The sequence below is a fragment of the Miscanthus floridulus genome, chromosome 10 (assembly GCF_019320115.1).
Source record: "Miscanthus floridulus cultivar M001 chromosome 10, ASM1932011v1, whole genome shotgun sequence".
Classification (NCBI taxonomy): domain Eukaryota; kingdom Viridiplantae; phylum Streptophyta; class Magnoliopsida; order Poales; family Poaceae; genus Miscanthus; species Miscanthus floridulus.
The window spans coordinates 28,253,903-28,268,783 of record NC_089589.1 but is presented as its reverse complement, the minus strand read 5'-3'; the positions used below and the strand labels follow the sequence as shown (position 1 = coordinate 28,268,783).

General features: G+C 44.0%; 2 protein-coding genes across 2 annotated transcripts; one reads left to right on the top strand and one right to left on the bottom strand.

Annotated features, from left to right (window-relative positions):
• Positions 1-1,152: 1,152 nt before the first annotated feature.
• Positions 1,153-6,409, top strand: LOC136486426 (coatomer subunit beta-1-like). Its single transcript, XM_066483310.1, has 4 exons — positions 1,153-3,308; positions 4,053-4,562; positions 5,005-5,090; positions 5,913-6,409. The coding sequence occupies exons 1-4, from the start codon at positions 1,251-1,253 to the stop codon at positions 6,118-6,120; spliced, it is 2,862 nt and encodes a 953-aa protein (XP_066339407.1). The 5' UTR covers positions 1,153-1,250; the 3' UTR covers positions 6,121-6,409.
• Positions 6,410-6,946: 537 nt separating this feature from the next.
• Positions 6,947-14,542, bottom strand: LOC136486425 (putative receptor-like protein kinase At3g47110). Its single transcript, XM_066483309.1, has 4 exons — positions 13,973-14,542; positions 7,650-9,929; positions 7,460-7,559; positions 6,947-7,349 (listed from the first exon to the last, which is right to left on the bottom strand). Exons 1-4 carry the CDS (start codon positions 14,373-14,375, stop codon positions 7,010-7,012), a joined length of 3,123 nt encoding a protein of 1,040 aa, XP_066339406.1. The 5' UTR covers positions 14,376-14,542; the 3' UTR covers positions 6,947-7,009.
• Positions 14,543-14,881: the final 339 nt, after the last annotated feature.

The window sequence follows — 14,881 nt, the reverse complement described above, 5'->3', positions numbered from 1 at the left end:
TGTCTCGCAAAGTAGTCGCAATCTGTGCAATTAATTATTTTTTAGTCTATATTTAATACTCCATGCATGTGTCAAATATTTGATGTGATAGGGTGTAAAATTTTGAGGAGGAATTAAATAAAGGCTCAAGCGAATGATCTAGGAGTGAACAGGTTGATCGGCGTGGACAAACAAAAAGGTGCAGGTGTGTTTCGAATAGCCTTATTTATTGCGGTGCAAATTTAGCAAAATTAATTGCATTGGCAGCTAGGGTTTTAGGTGCGTATGCTTGTGTAGTTGTGTGTGCGCGACGTAGTAGACACGACGACTTGTCCGCAATAGGTGATGTGTCCTGGTAGTGCAGGTAGCAGTCGGATGTGTCCATAAGCATGGAATGTGCTGCGAAGTCGAGGTTCCAAGGGGCCGTTTGGTGCAGATCCTACTGGCCCTAGCTTCGGTACTGTTGCGACACTATGGCAAGGAGCCAGGTGAAACTACTTTGACGGGCTTCACCAGCTTCACCTTGCCGGTTCATTTTGCCCTGGAGAGAGAAAAAGAGCTCCGTGCTACACTCCCACCAGATCTTTTCTGCTGTAGAAAGGAGCCCGATGAATATGTACGAAAGAGGCTCCGATTGTAGACATCTGCTGCCGTGCATGGTTAAGCAACTAATATGTCCACTTCATTTTCCTTGTGATCCGATTTTTTTTGTGAAAACTGTTCATTTCATAGGAAATTGTCATGATCTCTTAGAGCATCTTCAATGACAACTTGCAAATAGCTAGCTAGATGAAGCTAAAAAATAATAATAAAAAAGAACACTATAGTGGAGGGTTATGCGAGTTGCGAGAGAGTTATTTTTAGAAGTTCGTATTAGACTAGCTATTTAGGAGTCGCTCCTTAATAGCCAATAAATTTTTTTAACTAGCTATCTGGGAACCAACTAAGGAAGGCCTTAGAGGTTCAAAGATTGTTATTTTTTTTAGAATCTCAGAAATTGTTAATGACAGATGAATGCTGTTTAATTGTGGCCCATTATCCCCTCAAACAAAAATGTGGCCCATTTTCTTCGTTGGGCCCTTTCGGAGCCCATATGACTAGGCGAAGCAACCCGTTCAACTCGCCCCAATTTTGCGGCACGGGTCACTCCCCCCGATAAATCTTACGCATTCGTCTTCCTCCTGCAGTCCTGCCCCCCAGATCCGATCCCCCTCCCTTCCCTCCCTCGAGGAGGCCAGGCCAGATCCACGGGCCTCGCAGATCTGGCGGCCATGGAGAAGCCGTGCACATTCCTAGTGCACTTCGACAAGGGCTCGCCGTCAATGGCGAACGAGATCAAGGCGGAGCTCGAGTCCGGCGACGGGCCCGCCAAGGCCGACGCGATGCGGCGCGCCATCTCGCTGCTCCTCAACGGCGAGCCCCTCCCGCACCTCTTCATCACCGTCGTCCGCTACGTGCAGTCCTGCGACGACCACGCCGTCCAGAAGCTGCTCCTCCTCTACCTCGAGACCGTCGACAAGCGCGACGCCGCCACGGGGAAGGCCCTCCCGGAGATGATCCTCATCTGCCAGAACCTCCGCAACAGCCTGCAGAGCCCCAACGAGTACATCCGCGGCGTCACGCTGCGGTTCCTCTGCCGCCTCACCGAGCCCGAGCTGCTGGAGCCGCTCGTCCCCTCCGTCCTCGCCAACCTCGAGCACCGCCACCAGTTCGTGCGCCGCCACGCGCTCTCCGCGGTCTCCGCCATCTACAGCCTCCAGCACGGGGACCAGCTCATCCCAGACGCGCCGGAGCTCGTCGAGCGCGCGCTCGCCTCCGAGCAGGACCCCGCCGCGCGCAGGAACGCCTTCCTCATGCTCCTCGCGGCGGGGCAGGACCGCGCCGTCGCCTACCTTTTCAGCAACGCCGACCGCGTCGCGGAGTGGCCCGATCTGCTGCAGATGGCCGCCGTCGACCTCATCCGCAAGGTCTGCCGCTCCAAGGGCCGTGCCGACAAGGGCAGGTATATCACGGTCATCATCTCCCTCCTCTCAGCGTCCAGCGCGGCTGTCGTGTACGAGTGCGCGGGGGCGCTCGTGTCCCTCTCATCTGCGCCCACGGCTGTGCGGGCCGCCGCCAATACATACTGCCAGCTGCTATCCTCGCAGAGCGACAACAATGTGAAGCTCATCATCCTGGACCGCCTGCACGAGCTGCGCTCCTCTCACAGGGAGGTGATGGTGGATATGGTCATGGATGAGCTGCGTGCGCTGGCTAGCCCCAATGTGGATGTTAGGAGGAAGGTGCTGGATTTGGTCCTGGATCTGCTCACCCCCAGAAATGTTGAGGAGGTGGTGCTCTACCTCAAGAAGGAGGTGGTTAAGACACAGGCCACTGAGGTGGAGAAGGGTGGTGAATACCGCCAGATGCTAGTGCAGGCCATCCATAACTGTGCCAAGAAGTACCCGGAGGTGGCTGCATTGGTTGTACACCTTCTCATGGACTTCCTTGGGGATCCTAATGTTGCTGCAGCACTTGATGTCGTTCTATTTGTGCGCGAGATTATAGAGACTAATCCCAAGCTCCGTGTGTCCATGATCCAGAGGCTGATCGACATATTCTATCAGATCCGGGCATCCCGTGTCTGCTCCTGTGCTCTCTGGATCCTTGGAGAGTATTCCCTGTCTCTCTCTGAGGTTGAGAGTGCCATTTCCACCATCAAGCAATGCCTTGGGGATCTTCCATTCTACACTGTCTCTGAGGGAGGTGAGACAACTGATTCCTCTAAGCCATCCCAGCCAGTGGTGAACTCTGTCACTGTGTCTTCGAGGAGGCCTGCTGTTCTTGCAGATGGAACTTATGCCACACAGAGTGCTGCCACTGAGACTGCTATTTGGGCTCCTGCTTCAGCTCTTGGGTCGTTGGCTTCCAGCCAGAATCTCAGATCTCTCATTCTGTCTGGTGATTTCTTCTTGGCTGCTGTTGTTGCCTGTAACCTGACCAAGCTTGTGTTGAGGCTGGAGGAGATTCAGCCAGCAAAGGTTGAAGTAAACAAGGCTAGTACTGAAGCCTTGTTGATCATGGTGTCCATCTTGCAGTTGGGACAGTCATCTTACCTCCCGCACCCTATTGACAATGACTCGTATGATCGTATTGTTCTCTGTGTGAGGCTGCTTTGCAATACTGGTGATGATGTTAGGAAGGTCTGGTTGCAGTCTTGCCGCCAGAGCTTTGTCAACATGCTTGCTGAGAAGCAATTTAGGGAGACTGAGGAGATGAAGGCCAAGGCACAGATAACTTATGCCCAACCAGATGATCTTATTGATTTCTATCACCTAAAGAGCAGGAAGGTGAGACTGATCTACTTTTCTCTTTTTTTCTAAAAAAAAAATCTGAAACAATATTAGTTCTCTATGAGTACTGATTGCTAGTTCATATTTTTCTCCTGTTCCATTAGTTCTTAAATTTAGTCTCACTTAGTGAAGTCATGGACTCATGATTATAGAAGTATTGTGTTTGCTCTGTTTTTCTGGTTCATATGTTCTCTAGCCTATGTTGAAACATATTTCTATTGTATGAAGATAGTAAAGTTTAAAAAATGTCTTTATTGGGTCAAGGAATAACCAGATGTGCATATTTGAACAGAATTTCTATAGAAACTGAAATCAGTCAACATTTTTTTCCTTCCAATGGTCCATAATGTGTAAACGTTTTTTTATTAATTCATAAAGAAAAGTGTCATTGTCTTCAATTCGAGGCTAATTATTGGTAACATATTTTTCTTAAGGATAGCAAAGCTATATTTTTTAAACATAGTTATATTTTTTCATGTTTGTTGTTCAAAACTGCATTATTATCATAGAAAATGAACTGACTTGTGTTGACATAAAGATTTGAACTTCATCAATGTTTAATGACAGCAATTGCATAATCACCATCTTTTTGAAAGCATGATAATTTTCTGTTTTTTGTTTCTTCCATACTAGTAGTTCACTTCCCTACATCCAACCTTGCATGGGAGCTTTCAGCATTGGGCATGCCCTTTTTCTTTGTGTTTCTTTCATACACTGCTAAATTTGGCATTTTTCTCACAGGGAATGAGCCAGCTTGAGCTGGAAGATGCAGTTCAAGATGATTTGAAGGCTGCAACCGGTCAATTTACTAAGGATGCAGATGATACCAACAAGCTAAATCGTATTCTTCAATTGACAGGATTCAGCGACCCTGTGTATGCCGAAGCATTTGTAACTGTTCATCATTATGATATTGTACTTGATGTTACAGTCATAAACCGAACAAAAGAAACACTCCAGAACTTATGCTTGGAGTTAGCAACAATGGGCGACCTAAAACTTGTTGACCGTCCTCAAAACTATACATTGGCTCCTGAGTCATGCAAGCAAATTCGAGCCAATATCAAGGTCTCATCAACAGAGACTGGAGTCATATTTGGTAACATAGTTTATGAAACTTCAAATGTGATGGAACGATCTGTGGTGGTCCTAAATGACATTCACATTGATATCATGGATTACATCTCACCTGCTACATGTGCTGATGTTGCATTCCGGAACATGTGGGCAGAATTTGAGTGGGAAAATAAGGTAATAAAACTCTTCTGATTTTTTTTTCTTTCAAGATGGTTTCTGTAGTTTATGCCAGACACTATCGCTTACACTTCTATCATATAGTTGTAACCTATGCTGAAGTTGTGCCATATAGGTTTCCACAAATGAGTTAATATCCTCTACCGGTTTAGTTTTTATTCTTTTTAAAAGTTCTTGATTAATAACAAGCATCTACATGGTAAAAACTTCTGGGTGTTTTGGTGAGGGACTAAGAAATTTCAGGACAAGGAACTTCCCAATCATCTCCCCTCATCAGACATGTCATCAATGTTCAAGCTAACCAATTTCATTGGTAGCTTTACTCTGTTTATATATGGTTGACATCAAACAATGCACACATGTAGTCCTCCTGGGTTTTTATGACTCTTTTGTCTTATGGATTAACTATTCTTATGACTATTGTTTCATTGTTTATCAGGTGGCGGTGAATACTGTGATTCAGGATGAGAAGGAATTCTTGAATCATATTATTAAGTCCACGAATATGAAGTGTCTAACACCACCGTAAGTTCCAACAAATCCAGACCATCCACATTTATCTGCATACTGGAATTGTGTCTGCTTTTGTATATTAATGCTAGAGATATCTGTAGTGTCATTAGTCATTCAGACACATGTAGGGCTTGTTTGGATGTCCATGTATCCAAACCACTCCAACACACATGGATTGAGGTCATGGGCATCCAAACAAGGCCGTAAAGTACAAAACATTGAAATACAGGCATAAATTTCTCTCAATAGTACAGTCTTGAGGCATGTGGAAATTTATGGCCTTTTTCTGTGTTCAAAATAAACTAGTGTAATGTCTATTTGTTCACATGTCTATTCTACATCATACAGGAGTGATCTATTTAGGTCAATCTGGTTTTTACTCAGTTTCCTAGGTTGCAAGGCCAGTCATGTTTGCTTGAGTCATATGATTATATGTTAGAAAGATCAAATTTCCTTTCTTTGTTACAAGAGCTGAGCAGAAATTGCATAAAGTAGAAGAAATGTACCTAGTCCTTTACCAAGCCAACCATGCATGGACAGAGATCCAAATACCCCTTACTATTGATCATTCTACATATGATTACTCCTTGTAGTGGAAGTACATGGCTGCTTAATTTGGTGTACCAAAACCGAGAACCCTCCCATTTGTTTTCACTTAGAAAAACTCTGTTTAGTTATTAAATTGGTTGGAAAACTGGGGGAATTGTTACACTGACTGTCGCTAATTGTTGAATGAGTGCTGGTTGGTATGTGGGATATTTGAAGTTCTATTAGGCTAGAAAGATGATAAATGCTTTGTTTGCTAACGCAATGCTCATTTTCTACTTACATCAGATCTGCACTCGATGGAGAATGTGGGTTCCTTGCTGCAAATCTCTATGCCAAGAGTGTGTTTGGTGAGGACGCTCTGGTGAATATCAGTGTTGAGAAGCAGGCTGATGGCAAGTTGAGTGGCTACATAAGGATAAGAAGCAAGACCCAAGGAATCGCGCTCAGCTTAGGAGATAAGATCACCTTAAAACAGAAGGGAGGCAACAGCTAGCTCAGCCATGAGTCGTTGATCACTGTGGCAGGCACACCCGCGTTGCCATAATGGCCTCACTGGAACTCAAAATTTGCTAGTTGCCCACCAATTTTCAGGATAGCCAATTATTTTTGGATGCGCGGGAGTCGTTTGGTAGGTGGTTGTAGAGATTTCCATCCTGTGTGTACAGGATTGTGTAGCCTTGTTGTTCTAGCTTACAGAATGAAGACTATATGAATCCTTGTACTGAACTGTCTTCCAAATTCATGTCATATTGCAAATAATAAAATTATCATAGATTCTTTTATCTCGTCCAAACACTACATTCAGCGGCAAGGTATACACTCATGTGCTAGATTCTTTATCAGTTGACGACTGACAGTATATCAGGATACTAACTGTTACTGATTTACTGTGACCCTGTCGTTGCTGAAGTATAGTAGAAATGATGCCTTAAAATTTGTGAATCATACATAGAACATTTTCAAAGGGCAGGCCTCGAAGCAGCCTCTCTACAGAGCCTCTCTACAGATTTTGCGGGGAGAAGGCTTGCCTCAGTTTTTCCCTTCTCAAGACCCCACTCATGTGAAAGCCTCCGGCACTGGGTCTGCCTTTTTTTTATACATAGAACATTTTCATTTTAAAAGACCAACAGAACTAGACATTGTACATGAGAATTGAGAAATGAAAATTCATTTATTGAGTTGTTCGTTCAGAATCTATGCTACTTAGCTCATCCATAAGTTTCGGCTAAGGCCTTGTTTAGATTGAAAAAAATTTCAAACTGATGAATAGTAGCATTTTCGTTTTATTTGGTAAATATTGTCCAATCGTGGAACTAAGCTCAAAAGATTCATCTCGTGATTTCCAACTAAATTGTGCAATTAGTTATTTTTTTTACCTACATTTAATGCTCCATGCAAACGGCTAAAAATTGATGTGATGGAGAGAGAGTGAAAAAACTTGGAATTTTGAGGGTATCTAAACAAGGCCTAAGATATGCATCCCTGATCCCATGCAGCCTGGCAGCCACTTCCTGCATGCTGATGCGCTCGTTGGGGGACGTCTTGGTGCAGCAGAGTCCAATGTTGATTACAGACCGCAAGATCTGAGCTTCACTGTCCCTGTCCCTGATGGCCATTGGCGTCTCCATGCTGAGGTGCAGTCCTTGCAGCAGCTGTGGGTCAACAATCTGCAACACGTTGTCAGGGACGTTGATCTCTGCGAACTTTACAATGCTAGCCAGCCTGTTCAGTTGGCTGGTTCGTATCGTTGCTGGTTCGTGAAGAAGTACTGCTGGCTGGTTTGTGTGAGAGAAAAATACTGTTCCGGCTGGAAATTTACGATCATTTACGACAAGTCATCTGTTGGCCGCCTCCGGATGAATATCTCTAGGAGAACCACTCCGAAGCTGTAGACATCCGAGGAAGTTGAAACCTGACCACCTCCTGCACATTCTATAGATCACATGTAGAAAGATTTTAGCTAAAATAGATATAGTTATTATCAGGTTACCTAGAGAGATACAAGGTGGAAAGGGACAATACCTGGAGCAACATATCCAATGGTTCCCTTGATGGAAACTGAAGAGGTCGAATTTATGTCACTAGTAGAAGCTGATGTTGCGGAATCAAATTTGAACCTTGCTAGGCCAAAGTCTCCAACATGAGCTACCATGTCACCATCCAGAAGAATGCTGCTTGGTTTCAGATCACAGTGCACAATGGTTCCTTGGTGCTCGTGGTGCAGATACGCCAAAGCGTCTGATACATCCGCAACGATGCTTAACCTCTGAGCCAGTGAAACATTGTTCAAAACTGGAGAGTCCTCATCCTCACCGCCTCGAGCTGAGTACAATAAGTTATGCAGGTCTCCTCGTGGCATGAACTCATATACAAGGGCCTTGAAATCATTCCCAGTAGAATCGATGGTTGAGCATGCAGTTAAGATAGGAACCAGATTGTGGTGTCGCACATTTCTCAAAGAACTACATTCTGCAATAAAGCTCTTTTGTGCTCCTCTTGTCTCCAGAGTGAAGACCTTGATGGCAACCACATTTCTGTCACGGAACAACTGTCCTTTATAAACAGAACCGTATCTTCCCTGACCAATTAGATTGGATGCTGCAAAACCCCCTGTTGCTCTGACAATATCACTGTAAGAAATTTTCTGGAATTCTCTCCTGATAGAGGACAAAGAAATGGATTCTGTCTTCTGTTTTGGCCTCCGGAGGAAGAACAAAACAGAAATGACTACAGACAGTGCCACCACTATGGCTACTGGGATCACTACTTTCTGTACAACTGATAGCCTGTTCTTAGTTGCTGAATCTGAAGGCATGGCGTGGCATGCAAGCAAGTGTAGCTCCAGCGGTCCACCACAAAGCTCCTGATTTCCTTCAATCAGTATAGCAGTTGCATTCTTGAAGATTCCTTCTGGTGGCACCTCACCGTTAAGATTATTGAATGATAGATCAAGTTGCTCAAGAAGCAGTAGGCTGCCAAGAGACACCGGTATTGGACCAGTCAAGTTATTGTGAGACATGTTGAGAATCTGTAGGCTTCTTATATTGCCTAGTGAAGTGGGGATACTTCCGCTGAAAGCATTATGTCCCATCTCGATATCTTCTAAACTTTCACAATTACCAAGTGTGCTAGGAATGTTTCCAGATAGATTATTTGATGAAATATCCAAATATGTGAGTTGTTTTGCATTGCCGATGTCAGCATGAGGTGGTCCATGTAGGTTGTTGAAAGATAAGATAATCTCCCTTAATGTTGGAATTCTGAAGAGCTCCTTTGGTATGTTGCCATGAAGATTGTTGTCGGAAATGTTCAATGATCCAAGTGTTTGGAGGTTTCCTAGGATTGGAGGTATGTTTCCATCGAACTGGTTTGAGTCTATATAGAGTTGTTCTAACTGAGACATGTTTGAAAAGGATGATGGAATGGCCCCGGTAAAGAAATTGTTTAGTGTTACTTTCTGTAGGTTTGTGAGAGTTCTAATCCAATCTGGAACTACAACTATAAATTTATTGACGTTCAGTGCTACACTGATCAGTTTGTGCAGGTTTGCTATACCAGAAGGAAACTCCCCTGACAGTTGATTATTTGCCAAGTATAGAAACAGGAGTTGACTGGAAAGGTTGCCTACTGAATTTGGTACATTGCCTTGTAGCTGATTAAATGATATTGACAACACTCGTAGCTCAGTGCAATTTGCTAAACTATTCATAAACTCCCAGTCTTGCTTGTTACTTGCTTGTAGTTTGTTCATCTCAAGATTTAACCAAGTTAATTTAGAAAGTTTGCCGATGGAGCTAGGCACCACCCCAGTGAACTTATTCCTTGATATATCGAAATGAAACAGCTTGGAGACATTTGTGAAAGGTGGGATAAGGCCAAGAAAAAAGTTAGCGCCTAACTCGAGCAGTTCAAGGTTGGGAAGAGAGTTGCCAATATTTGGCAGTAAGTCTCCGCCTAGATCATTCTCAGCAGCATTCAATAAAATTAGGCTAGAAAGATTCAGGATGGGCTGTGGAAAACTGCCTGAAAACTTGTTTCCACCCATGTACAGATATTGCAGCCTTGGCAACATTGCAAACTCACTTGGGATGCTCCCCTCAATGCTGTTGAAATACAATCCAAACTTATATAGTGCTGTGATGTTGGAAAGAGAAGCAGGGATAGTTCCAGTGAGATTATTAGCCCCAAGTATCAGCACTTGAAGGCCATGAGGCAAATCTGCAGGTATCTGTCCAGCTAGATGATTATTGGACAGCCACAAAACCTTGAGCCTGGAACAGTTTGCAAGACTGGGTATCCTACCTTTTTTTTTGAGCGGAAAATACAGCAGGGGAGGCCCCCACTGTAAACTTTTTATTTAAACAAAAGGAGCAGCAACTCTATACAAGAGATAACAAAAAAAGGGAAGCAAGCCCGAGGTGGGCAGCAGAGCTAAACTAAAGCAGCTGTACAAGAAAGGAAGACAGAGCGCTTAGCAGAACTAAATCTATGGGCCTGCAGCCTAACTTCGTCATAGAAGGAGCTTTTCCAAGAATCAAAGGATGGCCGGCCTCTGTCAAATATAGAGTTGTTTCTCTGCTTCCAAATCTGCCAGGTGGCAATGATGAAGGTCTCCATAAAAAAGGGGTTGTTATGTTGAGCCTTGGCTTGCTGCATCATCCGGAAGAAATCCATTGTGAAGTCCCAATTTATACCAAGGTGTTGCCAACAGGCTTGGGTAAAGGGGCAGGTGAAGAACAAATGAAATGCGGTTTCTTCAATGTTGTTGCTGCATAGGACACAATTGTAGTTGTTTCCCTGAAGCTTGTGCTTTTTCCTTCTCAGAATGTTCCTTGTGTTCAGTCTGTCCATCAAGAGGAGCCACGAAAAAACTCGAAGTTTGTTACAGCATTTGGAGTTCCAAATCCAGAGAAAAGGGGATGGGGGCTGTATATTCTTGTAAGGAAAGTTGTAGCACTTTGGTGAGGAGTAGTTCTTGCTTCCCCAAATGTATTCCCAGGAGTCCTTTGAATTCTGATCGACCTGTAGATCTTGAATTAATTCCTGGAGACTTTGGAATTCTTGGAAGGCCTGCTCTGATAAGGGCAAGTGAAATTGGGCCTCCAGAGTGTTATTAGACAAAAACCTGGCCACTGAAATGTTCTTATTCCGGGCAAAGGAATAGAGCCTTGGGAATTTGGATTCTAAGATGTTGTCATTCCAAAGGTCAGACCAAAAAAGCACAGTGGAACCATCTCCAAAAGTGCACTTTGCAATTCCTCTGAACATGTCACATAATTTTAGGACATCCTTCCACCAAAATGAACCCCTATCTGTCGAAGCATGTGGCACTTGACCCTGGGAATAATGCGCATTCCAGATCAGCTTCACCCATGGGATATCCTTCCTATTATAAAATTTGTCCAGATGCTTCAAAAGAAGGGTCTTGTTTTGACTCCTAAGATTAATAATTCCTAATCCTCCTTTTCTTTTTGGCTTTGAACATTTTCTCCAGGCCACCAGTGGTTTCATCTTTGCATTGGAATCTGAACCTCTCCAAAGGCAGTGACGTCTTGCTCTATCAATATACTCAATGACCGCAACCGGCACCTCTAAGGTACACATGGCATATGTGGGCAGCGAAGAGAGGACTGAATTGACTAGCTGAAGCCTTCCAGCATGGGTCAGGAAGGTAGAAGTTGCCGTGAGCCTTCTCTCAACTTTAGTCATAATGGGACCATAGTGTTCAACTCGAGGTTTTGTTGTTCCCAACGGCAGTCCAAGGTAGTTAAAAGGGAGAGATTCCAAATTGCAGCCGAAGACACCAGCAAGGAGTTGAGCTTTTTCAAGAGAGAGATTTAAGGGAACAAGGCAAGACTTCCTGTAGTTGACTCTCAGCCCTGTCGATTGCGAGAAGGATTCGAGAAGGCCTTTTAGGGCGAATAACTCCCTCTGAGAAGCTTTCATGACTAGAATAGTGTCGTCAGCGTACTGAACAATGGGGAACTGATCCAGCTCAAAAGAAGGAATAGGCAACTCAAACAAACCTTGCTGGTAGGCTTTGTTGACAATGCATTGAAGGAGATCCGCAGCAAGCACAAAGAGGAGAGGTGACAGGGGGTCACCTTGTCTAACCCCACGACGACAGTGAAAGTGATTGCCTGGCACACCATTCAGAAGGACCGAAGAGGAGCCAGAAGCAAGAATCCTCTCAATCCAATCAATCCAAATTTCAGCAAACCCCAAGTGCTTCATCATCAGCAAGATTGTGTTGTGCTCAATTGTATCAAAAGCTTTTGTAAAGTCTAATTTCAGAATAATAAGCTCTTTTTTGGAATGTTGGCATTGATGGATGTACTCATAAGCCCAGGCCAAACAATCCTGTATTGTTCTATTTTTTATGAAGCCATACTGGTTGGTATGAATTAAAGGAATTATTTTAGCCTGCAGCCGATTGGCAAGGAGCTTTGTGATGATTTTGATGACACCATTCAGAAGGGAAATGGGCCTGTAGTCATTGACACTTGTAGGATTGTGCACTTTCGGGATTAGAGTGATGAATGAGCTGTTGATGGCTTCCAGATTCAAGTTACCATTGAAGAAATCAAAGCATAATTTGTAGACATCTTCTTTTATAAGATCCCAACATTTTTTCAGAAAGAGCCCATTGAAGCCATCTGGACCAGGAGCTTTATCAGACGGCATGTGTTTGATGACCTCATCGATTTCATGGGTGGAGAAAGGCCTTGAGAGAGAAACTAAGTCATCTCTAGCCTGCACTAGATGATCAAGGTTGTAGAGCATTGTAGGATTAGAAGAGCATCCCATTCTCTTTTTAAAATCCTCTAGTAGCAGAGCTGCCTTTTCATTATGCTCGGTGATAGATCTACCATCCTCGGCTGTCAGGCTAGTGATGGTGTTAATCCTGTATCTCTCAGTGGCTGCAGCGTGGAAAAATTTTGTTCCTTCATCTCCCAACTTGGTCCATCTCACAGTGTACCTCTTCTTCCAGTACTCTTTTTTGTAGCCATGTAATCTGAGAATGTGTGCTTTAAGAATCCTTCTGAAGTTAAATTCCTGTATAAAGAGAGGTCTTTGTTCTTCAAGAGAGTCTAAAACTTCTAAATTGTCATTACAAATTTTAATCAACCTAGAGAGATTAGACAATTTCTTGCTCCACTTTTTTAGGGCAGCTCTAAGAAGCTTGAACTTTGAGCTAATTCTTGTGGCACTGTTTGAAGCTCTGACATTAGAGGTCCAAACAGATTTCACAAGATCCATGAACCCAGGGTGATCAATCCAGTAGTTCTCAAATCTGAAAGTTTGTGCCTTGGGGATATTGGTGCCAATTTGTATTTTGCAAGGGATATGATCTGAAGTTGGTCTTGCCATTGGAAGAAGAAGTGTGTCAGGGTAATCGGAGATCCAATTAACAGAAGTGAAGACCCAGTCAATTTGCTCAAGGAGGGGATCATCTTGCATATTGCTCCAAGTATACTTTCTCCCTTTAAGTGGGATTTCTAGGAGTCCCAGGTTACTTATAATTTCATTAAAGATCATTATGTCATTCATATTGCCTCCCCTTCTGTTTCTGTCATTCAATGATCTGTAAAAGTTGAAGTCACCTACAATCATCCAGTTCACATTATCATCAATTTGAAGGTTGTTGAGCCAAAGAACAAACTCATCTCTACCAGGACCTTGGCATGGACCATATACAGTGGTCAGGATCCAGTTATGACCATTATGCAAGGAAGAGAAATTGACCGTTATGGAGAACTTGTTAATCTCAATGATTTCCCCATTAAAGATAGAGCTATTCCACCCCATAAGAATACCTCCAGATTGTCCAACAGAGGGGGAGAAGGCATGCTTGTTGAAGCGTTTGGGGGCCAGTTTTTTTATGAAGGAGTGGTCAAAATGATCTCTCTTAGTTTCTTGGAGACAGAAGATTGCACAAGAGCTTTCATCGATTTTTTCTTTTACCGCGCTGCATTTATCTTCGGAGTTGATTCCTCTAATGTTCCAATTGAGGATGTTCCAGCTTCTTTTCAGACTAGAGTTTGAGCTATCGATATTTGTGGTGTTATCCATAAAAAAAAAAAACAAGGGATGCATCTAAGTTCCACTTCTGCTTGGACCTGCATCTTCAGGCCTTGGAGCAAGAAGCAGTTCAGCTGTCACCTCCACAGGATCGATGCAGCATAGTTCTGTTGCCACCTTCTGAATTTCAGTGATAGGAATTTCAGGAAAGACAGTATGAGTGTTGACATACTCCTCAACAGTAGAGAGCCCAGGAAATTCAATGGCTTGGGAAGTGGGAGGGAGAAGAATGGTATCCAGAAGATCAGCCTGTGGTATCCTACCTTGTGGCGTATTATTACTCAATTTGAGCTCTTGGAGGCGATGCAGATGACCAAGGGATGGGGGAATCTCTCCAGTGAATGAATTAGTCGATAGGACCAGGATTCTCAGGAACATTAAGTTTCCAAGCGAAGGGGAGATCGGCCCAGCTAACCCTTGATTCTGAATACGAAGAGAAGTGACACGATTTGGGTGCTTGGCGCTATACTGGACACCTTTCCAACTGCAGAAATGGGTGGTGTCATTCCAGGACACCAAGGCTTGCTGTGGATCACTGGTGATGGCCTTCTTGAACTCCAGTAGCCACAGCCTATCTGTGCTGTTTCCGTCCAAGGAACAGATGGCAACACGTGCACAGCCAGCCATGAGCAGCAAGAGAAACTGTGGGATTGCACTATGCTTCATGGCTAGGCTCGGTGTCTTCAGTAAATTCGAACCCTTGAGTACATAAAAAAAAAGGGCGTACCCAGTGCAGAGAGCTCCCGCTCTGTGCGGGGTCTGGGGAAGGGTGTTAGTGGCAAGCCTTACCCTCGCCTGTGCAATGCGAGGAGACCGCGACTCGAACCCGGGACCTTCCGGTCACAGGCGGTAAGACTCTACCGCTTGCACCAGGCCGCCCTTGAGTACATGCATGGATAAATTGAAAAGGGTGGCAAATTAAAGTTCACGCATAATTAAAGTCCAGACAGTTATGATGGAAGTCATGTCAGTGCACCCTTCTTAATTTATCAACATCTAACAAAGACCTGACTTTTTTCTAATTTAGTCCCTTTTCTGAAAAAATTACATTTAGATCCCTTAGGTAAAGAATTATAGAAATGAACCCTGACCTAGGCGTCATGATCTTTGGCACCTAGTTTACATGTCCCGGTGCCATAGACCTTGGCGCCGAGGTGGGCGTCTTACGTGGA